Here is an 18318-nt window from a genome sequence, read left to right as displayed (position 1 = left end):
GAGGGCATTCTAGATCAGGTTTGTTCAGCAGACAGTAAAAAGCTACTTTTTTTTGGCAGAACCCATTTTTTTAACTGCACATTTTCAGTGAATTTTGTATGTCATAATGTATGTACATGTTGAGAAACAGAATGATTGGTTTGGCCGTGGTATAAAGGATGCCTGGGAGGGGGTGAGCAGGCTGTTCTCAGGAGTTAGGAGAAGAGCAGTGCCATATTTTAGATGTTTTGCTATGTGGACTAGATTTATTTATGCCTTCCTATGTTTAAAAGTAGAAAAAGCCTGAAGAGAGGAAAGCCAGAAAAGGAAAGTAGGAAGAATTGATATTCCAAAGAGCAAAAAATGGGATCAGATTGAAAAGTAACAGAGTTTAGATGCAAAAGCATGAGAATAAGAGATTACAGATAAAGAGTTTAGAAATGTAAGAATGGAAATGCTATTTATTTCTTTAAAAATTGAAATTGGCTAGAAAGGATAGATTCTTAAGTTGGAGAATCAAGCTAAATACTTAAGATGGGAAATGTTTTTGTTTCAGTGTTGTTATGTAATGTAATGATTGTGCATATTCCTTTCTCTCACCTGATTAGTGGATCTCCTAGAGTTGAATACAACAAATGAAGTTTTCAAGCAGCACAAACTGAACCAAAACGATCAGCTGCTTAGTGTTCCAGATGTCATCAACTGTCTGACAACAACCTATGATGGCCTTGAACAAATGCATAAGGATCTGGTCAACGTTCCACTCTGTGTGGATATGTGTCTCAACTGGTTGCTCAATGTATATGACACGTAAGTTTGCATTGTTTCTCCTTAAAATATAATCATTGAATGAAATATATTGGTAATGCAAAATGTCTAAATTTTGAAATGAGTTTTTTAAGAAGTACTTTCAAAGTACTTTTCCTAATGGAAATATTTATGTTAATTGTTGAAAAGAATGACTTTCCAAAATTTGAACTCTTAACCAACAATATAACAAAAAAGAATGTCCACCTATTATCTCAAGATTTTGCTTCAATTTATAAATACTGTCAGATTCGTAGTGTCACATTGGCTAGGGGAAGCCTAATATAAATAAGTCCTATATCCTCCTCTCTTCTTTTGAAAGACAAAAATTTATATTTGTTGTTATGAGTTACAGTAATTGGCTCATAATAATCCACTTTGCAATTTTTGTATGACAACTTAAGAGCCATTTGAATGGCAATTAAAGGGATTTAATTTGTCTTTTGGTATTAGCTTTATTTATTGTAATGGTGGTTATGTGTATATGTGGTGTTTTAAATAGTTTATGCTATAGGACACTCTAATATCTGTAATTTAATTAGATGCTCACTGTTACATGAAGAGCACTCTCAACTTCCAGCATAACTCATTCGCCATTAATTTGGCTGTTTTGAATGTGATAGTGCATTTGTGAAATAATCAATTCTAGAAAGACGTGCTGTGGGCTGACATTTCCAAAACATTAGGAATTATTCATTCTTCTGGTAGGGGGTTAAAGTATGCAAAGATGAAATAAGAAAATGAGAACTGTTGATTTTTCTCTCAGAACCTAAAAGTTATTTTCCATTAATTAGCTGCATGAAAATTTGTGTTTGTCATCCGTTTATTTGATTTAGAGAGCAAGAAGATAGATGATAGTGTATAAAATGTACATGTGTTTAGCAGTGGATGGATTCCATATAAGAAGTAAATGGTGACAACAATAGCTTTAGGGATGATTTAATTAAAATTTTGTTTCTTTTGATTAGAAAAGTTTGTTATCTTTCAATATTCACAAATATCACAACGAAGTTTTTTTTTTTTAAATAATTAAATAGCCATCGTGTACTTGAGGACTCTTAAGAAACTCACTGAAGAACAGATAGGTAGCATGAATCTCAGTTATAATAATGAATGTGGGATTTATGATATCCCTATCTGGTATCTTTTAATACATTTCATTTTATCCTTTTTTATCCTTCTAGGGTAAAATATGACAGTTAGCATTAATTCACTATTTAGTTGATCTTCAATTTTTTAAACCTCCAAAAGAGACATTTTCTATATAGTAAATTCACTAAAATAGATGGTCAGTTGGGTATTTTAACTACAAAGCCTGTAACTTAGTTTGAGGACCCAAAAAGAATGCTAAATTCATAGACTACTTAGTTGAGAACTTCGTTAAGCACCACAGGGGTATGACAGAGATGCATATTTTGAGTAATAATTTCAGGAAGAACTGGAGAGGTGTTAAATCACCCTCCTCTAGTTCTAACACACTACATTAGTTTGCTAGGACTGCCATAATAGAGTACCACAAACTAGGTAGCTTAAATAAAAGACATTTATTTTCTTACAGTTCTGGGGACTAGAAGTCTAAGATCAATGTGCCAGCAGGGTTGGTTTCTTCTGAAGCCTCTCTCCTTGGCTTATAGATGGCTGTCTTCTCTCTGTGTCTTCATATGGTCTTTTTTCTATGTGTGTTTGTGCCCTAATCTTACAAAAACATCAGTCATATTGGATTGGGGCCCACCCTATGACCTCATTTTAAGTTAAATTACCTCTCTAAAGACCCAGTCTTCAAACACAGTCACATTCTGAGGTACTAAGTGGTTAGAGCTGCAACACATGAATTTTAGGAGGATCTAACTCATAACATGTAACACCTACATGTGCTGTTTTCACTGGACAGCAGAAGGAAATAGTGCCACTTAGTTGTGAAGGAAGCAGAATGTGAAATGTTGTGATTCATATTCTAGGGAATCAAATGTTGGCATATTTCCACTTTCCATCATCAAATGTGAACACATGAGAAATGCTATACTAAGGTACTGTTTCTTATTTAGAAAAACAGTTTCTTGAAATTTTCCATTTTAAAGGGAAAAAGGCTTTTAGGATTTATTTCCCTTCCATGGCAAAGAAATACAGTGAAGACCGTGCTGGGTCAGAATGGTGTATGCATTCAGTCTGGTTTTCTGTCTTGGAGAGGAATATCATGAATTAACCTAAGGAAAAAAAAACACAGTTAAGCATACAATGGCAGTCTCAGATGGCCAGAGTTCGTTGCCCAAATTTCTCCTAACAACTGTAATTTATCAGTTTATGTAAACAAGAGTTATCAACTCAATTTTTAGGTTACTAGTTTTCTTTGAGAATCTGATGGAACTGTGATCTACATGATCCAATGCACTAGAACGTGTTGGACCCTAAGAAGTCTCTGAACCTTGGAAATGGTACCATGATGTAACTTTTCCATTCATTTAGCTATTTTGATATTTGCTCATTAACCATATGTTTTTGACCGCCTTACTTTGTGTAGTATGATACAGCCAGAGCAGATATTTTCAGCTCTTGAAGTATATTCAAGCAGCTCTTGAATTAATGAGTGATGCACACACAGGAGATCATAGAATTCTAGAAGGAGAAGGACTTTGAGGACATTCCATCTTCCATTCTGCCCTCTTCATTTTACTCTGCCCTCTTTGTTTTACCAATTAAGAAATTGACCCAGTGAGATAAGAGACTTTATCCATAGCCACCTATTGCATATAAGTGGTAGATAGGGAATTAATACTCAGGTTTTTTTGATAATCACTTGTTTATTTCTGCCATATAGCTATATCTAAAAAAAAAGTACTTTTTAAGTTATAGTAAGTTTACTACTTATTTTCAAGTTTTAACATGTATCCAACTCCTAATATTCTGCATTTTTACCAAAAAAAAAAAAAAAAAAAAAACCTATTTTCTTCTCTTGTAAATGATGAGAATCCAAATTTTTGGTTCTGGTTGCTTTGTACCTTGGCAGCCACTCAACTTTTGGCATCTCAATTTCTCATCTGAAGAATTGAGATAAAAATACCTGCTCTGCTTACCATACATAAGATATTTGTGAAGGGCAAATGAACTAATGTATGTAGAAAGGACTTTCTAAACTATAAAGATGAAATTTATTCCATTTATGAGTTCACAGCCTTACTCAGTCTTCATCTTCCCAGGTTAAAAAGTCTTAACTTCACTCTCTTCCTTCCAAATTTAATAGAAATAAAAAATGTTTAAATCACGATTTAAAGCAATAGTCTGGAACGCTTGGTTTAAATATTTTTGTCCCTACAGAAAATATTAACCTCATTTGCTGCAGTGTTAAGGCATTTTTCCACTGTGCCAAGATGGATATAATTTTATAAGGTACATATCTTTCCAGTTAAAGTAATTTCAGGAGTTACGTATGAAGACAATCCGGGGAACCAAATACTTAAATATTGGGTTATGTCACTCATTAATAAATTTCTTTGCCTCCCTCTTCTTTTTCAAATCCAGATATCTTATTTAACATCAAAGCCCTATCATCTGCTCGCAGATGATATAACTTGGACAGTTTTATCAACTGTTTGCCTTAGTACAAGCCTTTCCTCCACCCGAATGCATCTTGTCTCTGGTGTTCACACTGCTGCTTCTGTCCCCTTGCCCAGGATTTTCCCATGATAACCTACTTTCTCCTAGGGACAGTCCAGCCCTGTCATGCCTTCGGTATCTGATTTGAGTCCTCTCTTCTCTGTCAGACGTTATGAGACTAATAACTACTCAGACTAATTGCCAGTCAGAAATAACGAGTCAGCCAGAACTTTCTTGTACTTGACTTATTTCCATGTGTACATGTTGCTCTCCTGTTTTCCTGTGTTTCCCATTGTTTCCTTGTCTCTCTTCTCTAGCTGTATGTGACCTTATCGTGGGCGGGAACTGTGTCTTGTACTTTTTTGCTGATCCTCATGGTACACAGAACAATGCTGAGATCACAGGAAACCTTAGTAACTGTTAATGGTGTGATGAATGGATGATTGACATTTTCAGTAGCCTTCCTGATGACGTTCCTCTTTTGCGTTGTCATACAAGAGGTCATCCTCTAATACGTATCATTTTGATCTCTTTTCCCTTAAGGGATTCCTTTGTCCTTAGCCACATCCGTCTACTAGTCTATTCACCAGCCTTTTGTTATCTTCTGCAGGTCTATTGTCTGATTATCCAGAGAATAAAATTTCCTAATTTTTAGAGGGAAGAAAACAGACTTAGTGTATTTTGGGGTGATAATTAGGAAACACCTAAAAAATGTGAACTAGAAACACAATTTGCAACATGGCTCAGCTTAAGGTTAATTTGAAAGTATTTCTATAATGGCAAGAAACGGGAATGAGTACATTAACTTAGATTTCTGCTTATAATGGCTATATCTGTTTGAAAATTTAAGTATTAGTTATTCCATAGGTCACTTCTGAATGTTGTACACATGCATATGAAGGGTTTAGTAAATTTATTGGATATGATTTAATATAGATTATGAACTCCAGGCTATTGAAGGACTGTTTTGAAAATACATTTCACTGATCTCTCAGCACGTTTTTCTTTTTTACTTACACTATGTCATGGCATATATACAGAAACTTACCTGAGTATTTACAATTTGAGAATAGAAGGTATCAATTCGTATTAATAGTAGGAATATCAATAAGAACAAGATTAAAATAAGTTTGACAAAAAGACCGCCTAAAATTAAAATTACATGATACAAATATTTATGTTTTTTAGATAGCATGAATGACTAAATTTTATGCAATGATTAAGTTACATAGACATTTGTTATAAGTATTGAGTGTATCGTACCTTGTGTATTGAAAGCATAGCTTGAGAAAAATTAATGTTAAAAACCTAAACTGAAAGCAGATCCTGAATATGAAATAATAAAGATAGCAATAAAGACTTGTTTTTCTGGATTGTGTGTGATTCCATAGCAAGGATCATGTTACCAATTTTTGTAGTTTCTGCATCCCATTCCCCATCCCAGGCTCTAGTACATTGGGACATTTGGTAGACAACTCAGAAATTCTTTGATAAATGACAAGAATAAAGACAACTCTATGCTTGCAAAGATAAAAATTTTCTTCTAGTCAACCTATGGTTTCTCATTGGCATAGTACCAAGCTATTTCCTTGTGTTGATTAATTAACACATTTTGTATTTAATTATAATTTAAGACTTCCCCAACTAGAGATTTCATACCTGTCTATGTAAGATCACTGACTATTATAATTACAGTAGTAATTTTAAAAAACTGAATTGACAGAGACCAAAATCAATGAAGACAACAAGTTTTTAAGTATCTTAACAAGTTATTAGCCCTTGTGTAGTTAATTTTCTAGGTTTTGTACATTTGTTTTTAGATACATCATTATACTTTTCTTGCTAATTAAGCAACATGCATATTATATATACCTTTAGCTATATCTATTTTAATCTTGCATTTGTAATTATTAATAGATTTCAATTCATACTATTTCTAAAAATATCTTTTCAGCTTTATAATTATCATTTTCATTTTACTTTTACTCATTCTTCCTAGTTCCTATGTTCCATGTAAGTGACTTCAGGCTATATATTCTTCCAGACTGGGCCACAAACATACTGTTAAAACGTGTCATGAAATTATGGTATGGATTTAAAATTATTAAAAGTGAATAGAAAAATTGCACCTCTAAGATGCAATCATTTTCTAATAGTTTACCCTGAAGAAAATAGATATTCAGAAATAATTAGTGTCCTGTATACAGCTTTAAATGCATCTTAACACATTGAGATTCTTACAATTACAGGGGTCGAACTGGAAAAATAAGAGTACAGAGTCTGAAGATTGGATTGATGTCTCTCTCCAAAGGTCTCTTAGAAGAAAAATACAGATGTATGTAAGACCTTTCCTGTGCAATAGTGTTCTTAGTAATAATAATGATAATAACAATTGATTGGAGGCTTAATTTATATGATTTGCTTGTAATAACAGTTTCCATTCTTTTTACCCCTTACTACACATGTCCCAGGTTAGACAAAGGGTATCAGTGAGAAGTGACGTGGATTTGTGTGAAATGAGGTGAGGTGAGGTGCCTTGATGGAGTGAGAACCAACTGCACAGTATTCCTCATCTAAGTCGTAGAATAATCACCTCAGAACGTAGGCAGCATGACTTTTGTTTTTCAGCTGAAAAAAAATTAATTCTGAGATGGATTAAAAATCTAGTCCGTGGCTGCAGACACAATAAATTATGGGGGTAGAATTAGATCTTAGATTGTTCGGACTCTAAAGCCCGAGTTTCTATCTCTCTATACTTCCAATGATTGAAAAAAAAAATTAAGATGGACTAGAACTATTACAGACATTGGCAAATAATTATATTTTATCATGTAAGAAAATAAAAAAAATTTGTTTTTATTCACCAAATAAATCCGTGGTATCCTTTTAGCTGTCAGTTAATGAGGGGCAGGCATCTTGGCATTTTGAAAGGGATGGGCTTGGGAGCCAAGGACACCTGCCTTCAAATCTCAGCATCGCTACTTAGTGGCTGAGTGACTTTGGGCCTGTTACCTGATCCCACTGAATACCACTAGCTAAGAGGCGATATTACTCCCATTTCACATTTCAGAAAGCTGAAATGTAATGGATCTCCTTCAACTGAAGAATGAAGCTAATAGTTCCTGCTTTGAAAGCAATTAGAGATAATATGGGGAAAATACCTAGAAATAACAGCTGTTGAATAAATGGTAGCACTTGCTGGTGTGGCTCCAAACTCTGTAAAGTTTTTCTGATTTAATTTTGTCCATAAAGTGCAGGTGACTTGCGATGATTCTTTACAGAATCTATTCATATATTCTGGGGGTAAGGGTAGGGATATTTCATGAAAGTTGAGATACCAAAACACAAGAGGATGTTTGATCACAGGTCCTATAAACTTAGTTAAGTTTTGTATCTTCTGTGACCATACATACCTTTTTTAAAACTTCTGTTTTCTGGAATGTCTGTGAGGTGATTTGCCTGTGAGTTTCAGGACTAGATCGTGGTGGTTTGTTTTTCTTAAGCCGTTTGACAAGGATGTCAGTGAAAAGAGATGTGGGATTTGTATGAAACAAAAAGCTGATTGTGGTAAGATCAGGAGGTGAGGTGCCTTGATGGAGTCAGAACCTAGTAAACCATGCAGAAAAAAAAAAAAAAAAGCTTTGCAGAGGCTTTTGTTGGGTGGCCCTTTATTTATCCAAAATTTAAATCATCCTCAGCATTGTAATTGTCGAAAGATCATAATTTTCAAAACTAATAATTGGGGTTTTCATGTGCTCCTGGAAGAATTTAGAGTTCCTTAGAAGTAACAGTTAGGTGATGGTGCTCATCTTACTCTGTAACAAATACAAATTCAAACTCAAGGTTTATCATGAATCTTAAAATGTAAGCATGATCTGCTTTCCTAGACCAATGATGCTTCCTCCCTTTCTTTGCAAGTTGATTATCAGAGAGTAACCTGAGACCAAAAGAGTTACAACACGATGCCTGTAGTTATAGAGCAAAAACCAGATTCTACACAATATAGTATATAAAGATTTCTTTGTACACATACGTTCAAGCATATTTCTGAAATACATCATGTTTCAGATGAGGAGTGTATTTCAGCATACCGATACTCATGCACTCATCATACAATGGACACACTTTCAACAAATGCCAGCAAATTTAATCCTCCATATTATTTCACATTAAATTTTCAGATTATGGCAGGGAAAGCAGAGGCCCTGCAATGAAAATTTCTGATATTTATCTTAATCCGTGAAGTATGCTATTTTAGTACTTAATCAAATAAGACATCTCTTGGGTTGAAATCTTTAAGTCTTTCCTGTGAGTACTGAGACTCTGGAGATGTTCTGGGGTTTTTGTTTTGTTTCTTATTTTGAGGTCCTTAGCAACTCTGATTTTCGTTTTGATTTCCCCAGTGATATCAGAACACTTCCTCATTATTATTTCCTTTGTTAGATTAATACTGAAGATAATTTGCTTTCCAAACTCAGCGGCAGAGGTGCCATTCTGGGTCAGTTGGTATCCATCTGCACATTGATTTTGCAATGGCTAATGTCCGTGTCTTCACCCTGATGACATCTCCTTCTCTCTTCGTGCTTTCTTGAGAGTATCCCTTGATTAGGTTCTAATAACAGCTGGACCTTCTTGCTTATAGCTGAGTGGCTTTCTTCCTCATCAAAAACACACTTACAAAGATCCTTCAGAATGGCCTTTTGCATCTCTTCTGTGCCAGTTTATTGGAACTTGAGTTTTAGGTTGTGACCTGGCCGCACATCCTTGATAGTCCTTCTCGTTTCTGACTATAATATGAAAATGTGAACTTTTATCAGAATTCAGAAGTATGTCAAGATGTTAAGGAATCTTTTCTTTTATGTTTTGTGTGTAGTTTTACCTTAACTGTGGCATAGTAGTATAGTTGTTTTCCTCAAAAGAGGAAAGTGTGGCATGATTGATGTCACTGGAATGTGTACTTGCCTGTGTAGAGCATTATTACCTAGGAGGTCTCTTCCTGGGAATGGGTTTAAAATGAGCATCCTAAGAGTCTTGGATAAATATTTTGTGGCTTTGATAGTCTTATTTTTAACAAAGGGAAGGGGGGTAGGGAATGAGCAAAATGAGCGAAGAGGAGTGGGAGATAACAGGTTTCCAGTTGTGGAATGAATAAATCACAGTAATACAAGGTACTACCGGTACAGGGATATATAGTCAGAGGTATTGCAACAGCTTGGTATGGGGACAGAGGGCAGCTGCACTTGGGGTGAGCCCAGCATAACGTACAGAGATGCTGAATCACTATGTTGTACACCTGCAACTAATGTAACATTGTGTCAACTGTACTCAAATTTTTTAAAAAGGAAGAAAAAAAAGAAAAACAAATGGAACTCCAACCCAATCTAAGTGAACAAATGATAATGAAAATTAAATTTATCTAACTTGGATTTGCTTCTTCTATGTATGCTTATAGTTAAAGTTACATTTCATTATAATTACTATTTCAGTATCGCTGGGCTTGGTTCAGTTGTTTGAAAATTCACTGTTGGCAAGTGTTAGATTTAGCATTATTTCCCTTAAAAAAAAAAAACAAAATGATACACTTTGCTCCGATATCCATTTACCAGATATCGTTTGAAAATGGTTTTTAGGATCAAATAAATACTTACTCCCCTTTTTTCTGTTCTTGTAAAACTTCACATGAAAAGCATTGAGAATTTGTGTGTGTGTTTTTTTTAATTCTTAGAACTTGGAAATTTCTTTCCAAAAAGTATTCACTTCTATAAGAAAGTGGATTGTTTTGACATGAAATTTCTCCCTCCATAACTAATGTGGTTCGTGTCCATATGATTTTTTTTTTAATCTACATCATTCAATTGACAAAACCAAGGATATGGTTTACGTAAAAGAACAGTCTCAACCGATAGAAGTTAACCTCTGGGCTCTCCTCCTCGTAGATCTCTTTAAGGAAGTGGCGGGGCCCACAGAAATGTGTGACCAGAGGCAGCTTGGCCTGTTACTTCACGATGCCATCCAGATCCCTCGGCAGCTGGGGGAAGTAGCGGCTTTCGGGGGCAGTAATATTGAACCCAGTGTTCGCAGCTGCTTCCAACAGGTAAACACAAAGGATCACTGGTACGTAGAATGTATCAGGAACGGTGTTGAGGATGTTCCGAGAATTCAAACGGGGAACCAAATGGTAGAAGACATTGGGTACCATCCTGGTACATTTGTGTTTTATTTCTTCAAGCACATTTGATTCAAGGAACAGCAACTTCCTCAAGGAGATTTACTACTTATCAATGGATAAAACCCCACCTCGTTAAAATGTGCTCTTAGATTGCTGTGGTTTGGCCCTGACTTTGCCCCTTTCCCACTCATTCCCTTGCTGTCTGCTTTCCAGGTGCAGTTTTCCTTCCTTCATTCTTGCCCTAGCACCTTCGGGCATGTGCCCTCTGTTTAGAATAGTCTTTCTTAGCCTTCACCTACAAACTCTATTCTCATTGCTGATCCTTATTCTTTCTTTTGATCTTTGCTTGAATCTCACATTCTCTGAAAATCCTTCTCTGGACCCTTCAGGTGAGGTTCTGTGCTCCTACTGTCCATCTTCACCTGAATCTCCTCTGTCTCCCTTTGATGCTCATGAAAGTGTAACTACATATTGAGTTACATAATTGATTGATTAGTGTTTTTTCTTCCATACAAACCCCAAAATTCTTTTTAATGCTTGCTGTATATAGAAGCATTCTAGAAATGTTACTACTGGTGTTATATGTATGCATAAAGGAAAGGGCTACAGATATTTTGCCAAAGCATATCCAGTGATTTATTATTGCTGAGAAAAAAAAAGCTCACACCATCTCTTTAAGGAGAATTGATGTTATGGGTTATTAGATTTTATAATGGCCCTTTTACTTATTTTACAAATACAAAAAAATACCAAATGAACATTCTAAACACGATTCTCCCATGTGTTGGTTCATAGGGTGACCTTGACAAACGTGGGAGAAGGATGTTGTTACAAATTTGACTTTGCACATATGAAAATTAGTCAGTATTACATTCTAAAGAGAGACTAAGACATTTAATGCAATTAATCATAATCAATTTGGAAATGCTGCCGAGTATATTCATGGTAATATAGTCCCAGTGTAATGTTGTAACAGGTGGAGCAGGACACAGAGATACAGTTTTTATTTAGCATCTATAATGACCTTCAAGTTTGGGAAGTTACCAGTGAGTCTTTACTTTCTCAAATTTTTACTGTCTTAGATGAATGAGTTTTATAGGATTAAAATATTTATGTGAAAATAGTACCTAGAATTGTGCGGTTTGGGGTTTTTGTTTGTTTGTTTGTTTTAAATCTGAGCCTATTAAGGTCTTGGGATTTTTTCCTTCTTCCTATATGATAATTTCTGCTTTTTCTAATTTTAGATTCTAGAATTTTTCTCTCCATGAAGAACCTTAAATATTTTATGGTTTAACTCACCTGGAAAGAGTTCTATAACTTACCTCTCACTTCATATAGATTTTCAGAAGATTATACAGCAACACCTGCTGCAGTTTAAATGAAGAGGTTTTCTTCACTTTGAATATATGTGTTTCTTTACCAGAATAACAACAAGCCAGAGATAAGCGTGAAAGAGTTTATAGACTGGATGCGTCTGGAACCACAGTCCATGGTCTGGCTGCCCGTTTTACATCGAGTGGCAGCAGCTGAGACTGCAAAGCATCAGGCTAAATGCAACATCTGTAAAGAATGTCCAATTGTTGGATTCAGGTGAGATGATCTGTTGCCCGTGGTAGCAGGAGACTGTTTTCGTTTCTGTTGTTGCAATTTCAGCATTCATCCCTTCCTACTGATTCCCACTGGGGGGTTGTATCCTCAATAAATGGGATGCTTAGCATATTCCATCTCTCTGAAAATGGCATTCCTTCTTATAGCTACTACATGAAGCTTATTTTATTATTATTATTATTGTTATTTATACCACTCTGCTCCAGAACCAGAGATTTTTCTGAATTTCTATTTACATAGATCCCAGAAATGTTCATGCATGATAATTGCATGACTCATTATACTTACATGGCCCCGATGGAATTTGGTGATGTTGCAAGGCCTTTGGGTCAAACTTAGTAGTCAGAAAGCGACATTTAAATACTGAGAAGTAACCAGATCACTTTGTGTTACTTCTGCCCAAGTTGTTGTGAAGTTGATTAACCTGCTGTTCACCCTCACTGGAGGAAGCTTTGTCAGGGAATTTTGAGATTCATTTCTTATTGATGGTGTAATTGATTTTTAAAAATTTGATGTGTCAAGCTAATAAACATGACTCTCCTCGGCCATTTGCATTCACTTTCACACATTACAGAAAATCTTCTGACGTGGATATTTGTCTTCACATAATGTTGAAACCGATTGGAAACATGCTTTAGAGACTTGAATTCCAAAAATTTGCTTTTTTTTTTTTTTCACTTGGGAGGTGGGTTCATTAATTTCCCTTGTGAAATCCAAGATTCTCTTGGCTCTAATTTGGAGCTAGGATGCTAAGAAAATTGCACATTTAGTGGCCAATCTACCTTTTATTTCCATGGTGCTTTGGATGAATGGCATTCCTTACCACCAATGAGTGATTTGGACTAAATAATAGGCATGCAAGCTAATGAATTTTCTTTTCTTCTCTCTAGGTATAGAAGCCTAAAGCATTTTAACTATGATGTCTGCCAGAGTTGCTTTTTTTCGGGTCGAACAGCAAAAGGTCACAAATTACATTACCCGATGGTGGAATATTGTATACCTGTGAGTACTGAGCCACTTCTTGTTTGTTTGTTTGTCGGGGGGAAGAGAGGAAGAGGGAGAGAGAGAATCTTAAGGAGGCTCCATGCCCAGTGAGGAGCCCGACTCGGGCTCGATCCCACGACCCTGAGAGCATGACCTCAGCCAAAATCAAGAGTTGTATGCTTAACCAACTGAGCCAACCAGGCACCCCTCTTGTTTTTTTTTAAATGTCATATTGCTTTTGAAATAACTAACGTCAAAATTACTCAATATATTTAGACTTAAATTTCTATGGAAAAAAATCACTTTTAAGATTGCTTAACTATTTTGTGTTTTTTGTTTTCTTATAAACAAATACATCTATGTAGAATTCATTAACATAGAATAATTCCACTTTTTTGAGAAAATTTATTACATTTTATTTACATCTGTGTTTTGATTTTAAACTTAACTTTCTTGGTAGCAAGCTCTTTTTAAGAGCTCACACTGGCCTGCATTGAAAATGATACTATGTGATGGAAACCATGTCTCTTTTAGACACATTTAAAATACGTTTTCATAATTACATATTTTTATATTAGCAAAAAAAGTAGAAAACAGAGGAAGTGAAAAATTCATAAATCTAGCTCCTGAATCAAATCAAATCTCTGATTTTGTTAAGATTAGATTTATTTTTATATTTATGTTATTTTGATCCTGCTTTAATCACTGAACATATGGTAGAGTAAATGCTTTCCCCTTGTAATTTTCCTAGTTACAGAATATTTAATTGAGTGAATTACTAAAATTTATCTAACCACTCCCTCAAATTTATTTGGACACAAGTTTATTTTCAATTTTCTGATACTATGAACAGCACTCATATAAATATCTTTGTGAAAATAGGTCTTTCTCTATATTGCATAAATTATATTTCCATAATATAAAATACTGGAAATAAATGACATGGGTTGATGAATACGAGTATTTTTATGGCCAAAATTCTTCATGTCAATTTATTTCCAAAAGATGTTTATACCTCTTTACATTATTATCACATTTTGTTAATATCCTGATTTCATTACAGCCTTGCTAGCGTTGGACACTGATTCTTATTGTTTCTTTGAGTTAAAGCTATTTTTTCTGAAGTTATCTTCATTTGCTGTCAAGAGCTATTTTTTAGCTTCCTTCCAAATAGTGAACCAAAATTTATTCATAGAGTTGTACATTTTCTTTAGGTTTAGGGAATTGAGTTACTTTTTGGATTATAAATTGACAGAAAAACAGCAATGCTTATAAAATACACACATATAAATCTCACAGTCTTGGGTATCTTATCTCAAATAGGTACCCCGTAATTGGAGAGGAAATCTCTAGAAAATGCTGCAGGATTATAATAGATGAAATACCCATAATGCATAATAACTTTAACTAGGATAAAGATCCTCCAAGAAAATTTATGAAACACCATTTATTACTATGATCAACATATTTATTCACTCAACAAATAAACATTGAGTACTTACCTTGTGTCAGACACTGCTCTCACTCTAATTCATCAGTGTACTACCAGTATAGACAAGATTACTGTCTCTCCTGCTACTTTCCATTTAGGAGTAGGGAATGTGTGACGAGGAACAAGGAAACAAATATATGAGATCATTACAGATTATAGTAAGCGCCTTTAAAGAAATAAATGGATAATGAGATGAAAGATTAGAGGAGGCACTTTAGATAAAGAAATCAGGGAAGGTCGGCCAGAGAAGTTAACATTTGAGTTGAGATTGAAGGATGAGAAAGAAGCAGGTGTGTGAAGAACTAGTAGAAACACATTTCAGAGAAGAAACAGTAGACACAGAAGTCTGGAGATGGGAAAGAGGTTGGCATGGATGGAACACAGAAGAAAAATGGAGCATGTTCCACAAGGAGCGGGTGGTGGGTAGCACCGGCTATGTCATTTGAAATGCCCAGAGTATCGTGAAGAGGTGGAACCCCTTGTTCAAAATGTCTTATAACTTTTAAGATGGCAACAGTGGAGCATTAACCCAAACTTAGGGAGCTTGTGTGTGTGGGACCCCTGCAACTGCACAGGTCACACATCCAGGCAGATGGGACAGAAAGAGGTGGGAATGACAGGGGAACAGAAAGCAACGGGTGAATTTCTCCATCCACCAAAGGGAGAATGGTAGGAGATGAGATGAAAGGGAAAGGCGGTATCAGATTGTACAGAACCCTGCTGGTCATTATAAGAAATTGGGGAGAAGGGCGCCTGGGTGGCTCAGTTGGTGAAGCGACTGCCTTCGGCTCAGGTCATGATCCTGGAGTCCAGGGATCGAGTCCCACGTCGGGCTCCCTGCTCAGCAGGGGGTCTGCTTCTCCCTCGGACCCTCTTCCCTCTCGTGCTCTCTGTCTCTCATTCTCCCTCTCTCAAATAAATAAATAAAATCTTTAAAAAAAAAGAAATTGGGGAGAAGTATAGTATTAATATTTGCATGATTAGAAGTAGGCATTTAGGAAACTGATTATAAAGACCTAATGTCAAAAAATGGGAAAAATCACAAAGTAAATATACATTGAAGATGTATAAAAATGATGACATGTTTAAAGATGTATAAAGTAAGTAAAGATGTATAAAATTACTATTTTTCTAAGTCTTAAATATAATTCCTAATGATTTTGCAAAATACCCACACAATTTGAAATCTACATCTCTTCAACAATAGTCATTGGGTATTTGGAAATGCCGCGAATCACTGATACACTGATGCATTTCACTGATACATAAAAACTCATTTTAAAATGAAATCTGTAGGTTACCCAAAGCTCTTCTTGTTACATAGATTTTTGCAAAGTCATTGTTGTCCTGTCTGAGATCATGGCTTCTCCTGCATTGTAAAGGATGGCTTCCTTTTTGTAGGTGTGCTTTGGGAGGTCCTTTGCCTCTTTCTGGAGTTTATGTAGTGATCTTAATCAGCAACCTACTCAAGATCATCTTATGGCAGGTTATTTTCTGCATTTGACCCCACAGCTTTTGATAAAGTAACTAACTAGAAATATATGTAAATTGAATTTTTGAACGGTATGCTCTTGAATTGAATAGTAATGAATTAATAATTAATGGTTCTCTAATTTTCTTTCTTTTCATCAACATTCTTTGGATTTTTGCTCTCCTCTTTTAAGTAAGCTCTTTTTTTTATACTTCATCTGTCTTTTACCCAACATTCCCTAAACTCATTTGATGTCTGTCTTAGAAAAGGAACTCAAATCTGAGTTTTTCAATGCAATGATATTAAGCACCGCTTGCATGCAAATAGGTGAAACCTTTCCATGCAGATCTTGACGTTTGCATTTCTCATAGAGCATCTCCATTCGTGGTGGGGATGGTGCTCTAGTTATATTACTGACTTCATTTCTTTCCCTTTCAACTTCCTTCTTTCTGAATCTGAATGTTTTACTGTTAAAGGTTTTCTGAAGTCTTATTTTAAACCCTCAAAGCTCCAGAAATATTTCTTCAAACACATCAGCTGGCTGTGACAATGTTTGTCTTCAGATGTAAGCCGACTAATGGTGTGTGAATTCTCTATCATAATTTATGAAGGCATTTTATGAAACTGATAGTAAAACATCTATATACAGAAGTGAAGTAGAATTCTTGTTTCTCTCGAAAATGACTTTTTTAAACTCGTATTTTCTTCCACCATTCTCTAACCCCACTTTGTACATTTGAGAAGTTTAAGGACAGTGACTAGGCTCAGTAAGAGTTCATCTAAAACAGCGACATGATGTAGGTTCTGTTTCATCCCTGTCACCACTCTCTCCATCCCTCCAAATCCCACCCCTTCATAAAAACAGCTCAACTCTCACTGTGTGTGTAAAATCTCCCCAACGTGCTCCGGCTTCCCCTCCTAGGACGCCTCACCCTGTGGGCTCTACCAGCAGCTTCTGTTTCACCAGTTAGTACTTGACTGTGTATTATCTTGTATTGTTTTCCATGTGTTTTTATCCCCTCCACTCTCTTTTTAACTCCTTTTTTCTTTCTTTTTTTTTTTTTTTGATTTTATTCCTTTATTTGAAAGAGAGAGAATGAGAGAGAAAGCACATGAGAGGAGGGAGGGTCAGAGGGAGAAGCAGACTCTCCGCCGAGCAGGGAGCCCGATGCGGGACTCGATCCAGGGACTCCAGGATCATGACCTGAGCCGAAGGCAGTCGCTCAACCAACTGAGCCACCCAGGCGCCCTTAACTCCTTTTTTCTTACTACGCTTAAAGCTGGCTCACAAAATGACATTATAAATACTAATGATAGAATATTAAAGCTGGAAAGATCTGAGAAGTCATCTAATTCATTCTCATTTTAAAGAGAAAACTAAGTCTTAGAAAAGGTGATTTGTTCAAAGTGGGTGGCCTGGATTTAGTGATTTTACTGTCTTAGGGAAATATACATAATTTGGCACATTAGCAAACTGTGTCCTGTATGCTTGCTGGAGTGTTATGTTTGTTGGGTATCCAGTTACATAGGCATTTTACTGGGGACTGAAGATAGAGTGAAAATACAATGAAGGAAAGTAAAGGCCTCTATGTGGAGAAATTTAGGACTATGTATTTTTTTTTAAATGACTAAGTTTGTGGATCAAGATAATAGTCAAAATTTTTTATTGTTACCTGTGACCTACATGTTTGAATTCAGGGGTTATTATTTACTTAAAAAATAGTGACATTTTATATTAAAGATGTGCAGATTTTCAGTTTCTTTTTTATTGGAATAAGAGTCTGTGGTCGTGTAATTTCACAATGAAAGTGATCCTAATTTTATCTTTTAAGAAATTGCTTATATTCTCTGTTGCAAATAACCAAAATTTAATTCACATTAGACACATTTTTGTATGTTAGGACATAGAAAAAAGATAGCCCCCTTTTTAAAAATTCAGTTAGTCAACATATAATACATCATTAGTTTCAGATGTAGTGTTCAATAATTCATCAGTTGTGTAAAAGCTAGCCCTTTAAACTAGAGAGAGAGGATGATGAGTTTCATGTATGATTTATAAGAATTTATGCAATTGCTGCCAGTGAGCGAGAGCTAGATAGGATTAAATATTCAGGAGCATGGAAAACGTTTGGAATTGCTACTGGGGGCAAGCATGAGTCAATAAGAGATGAGTAAATTGATTGCTACCTTGCAATAGGAGTGCAGCTGAGGTTAATT

General features: G+C 35.4%; 1 protein-coding gene across 8 annotated transcripts in view; it reads left to right on the top strand.

Moving 5' to 3' along the window:
• The window catches only part of UTRN (utrophin), a 500702-nt gene that overhangs the window by 440380 nt on the left and 42004 nt on the right, over positions 1–18318 (top strand). For all 8 annotated transcript variants that reach the window (XM_088023855.1, XM_088023858.1, XM_088023856.1 and 5 more), the window contains 5 exons: positions 588–789; positions 6627–6712; positions 10314–10471; positions 11970–12136; positions 13045–13156. In XM_088023855.1, the coding sequence (XP_087879981.1) occupies positions 588–789; positions 6627–6712; positions 10314–10471; positions 11970–12136; positions 13045–13156 (725 nt within the window). The remainder of the gene's footprint in view (positions 1–587; positions 790–6626; positions 6713–10313; positions 10472–11969; positions 12137–13044; positions 13157–18318) is intronic.

This window comes from Eumetopias jubatus, unplaced genomic scaffold (genome assembly GCF_037043125.1).
Source record: "Eumetopias jubatus isolate StellerSeaLion01/CBP00866 unplaced genomic scaffold, mEumJub1_p1.0 scaffold_6, whole genome shotgun sequence".
NCBI classification, from domain to species: domain Eukaryota; kingdom Metazoa; phylum Chordata; class Mammalia; order Carnivora; family Otariidae; genus Eumetopias; species Eumetopias jubatus.
This window is presented reverse-complemented; position numbering and strand designations above follow the sequence as displayed.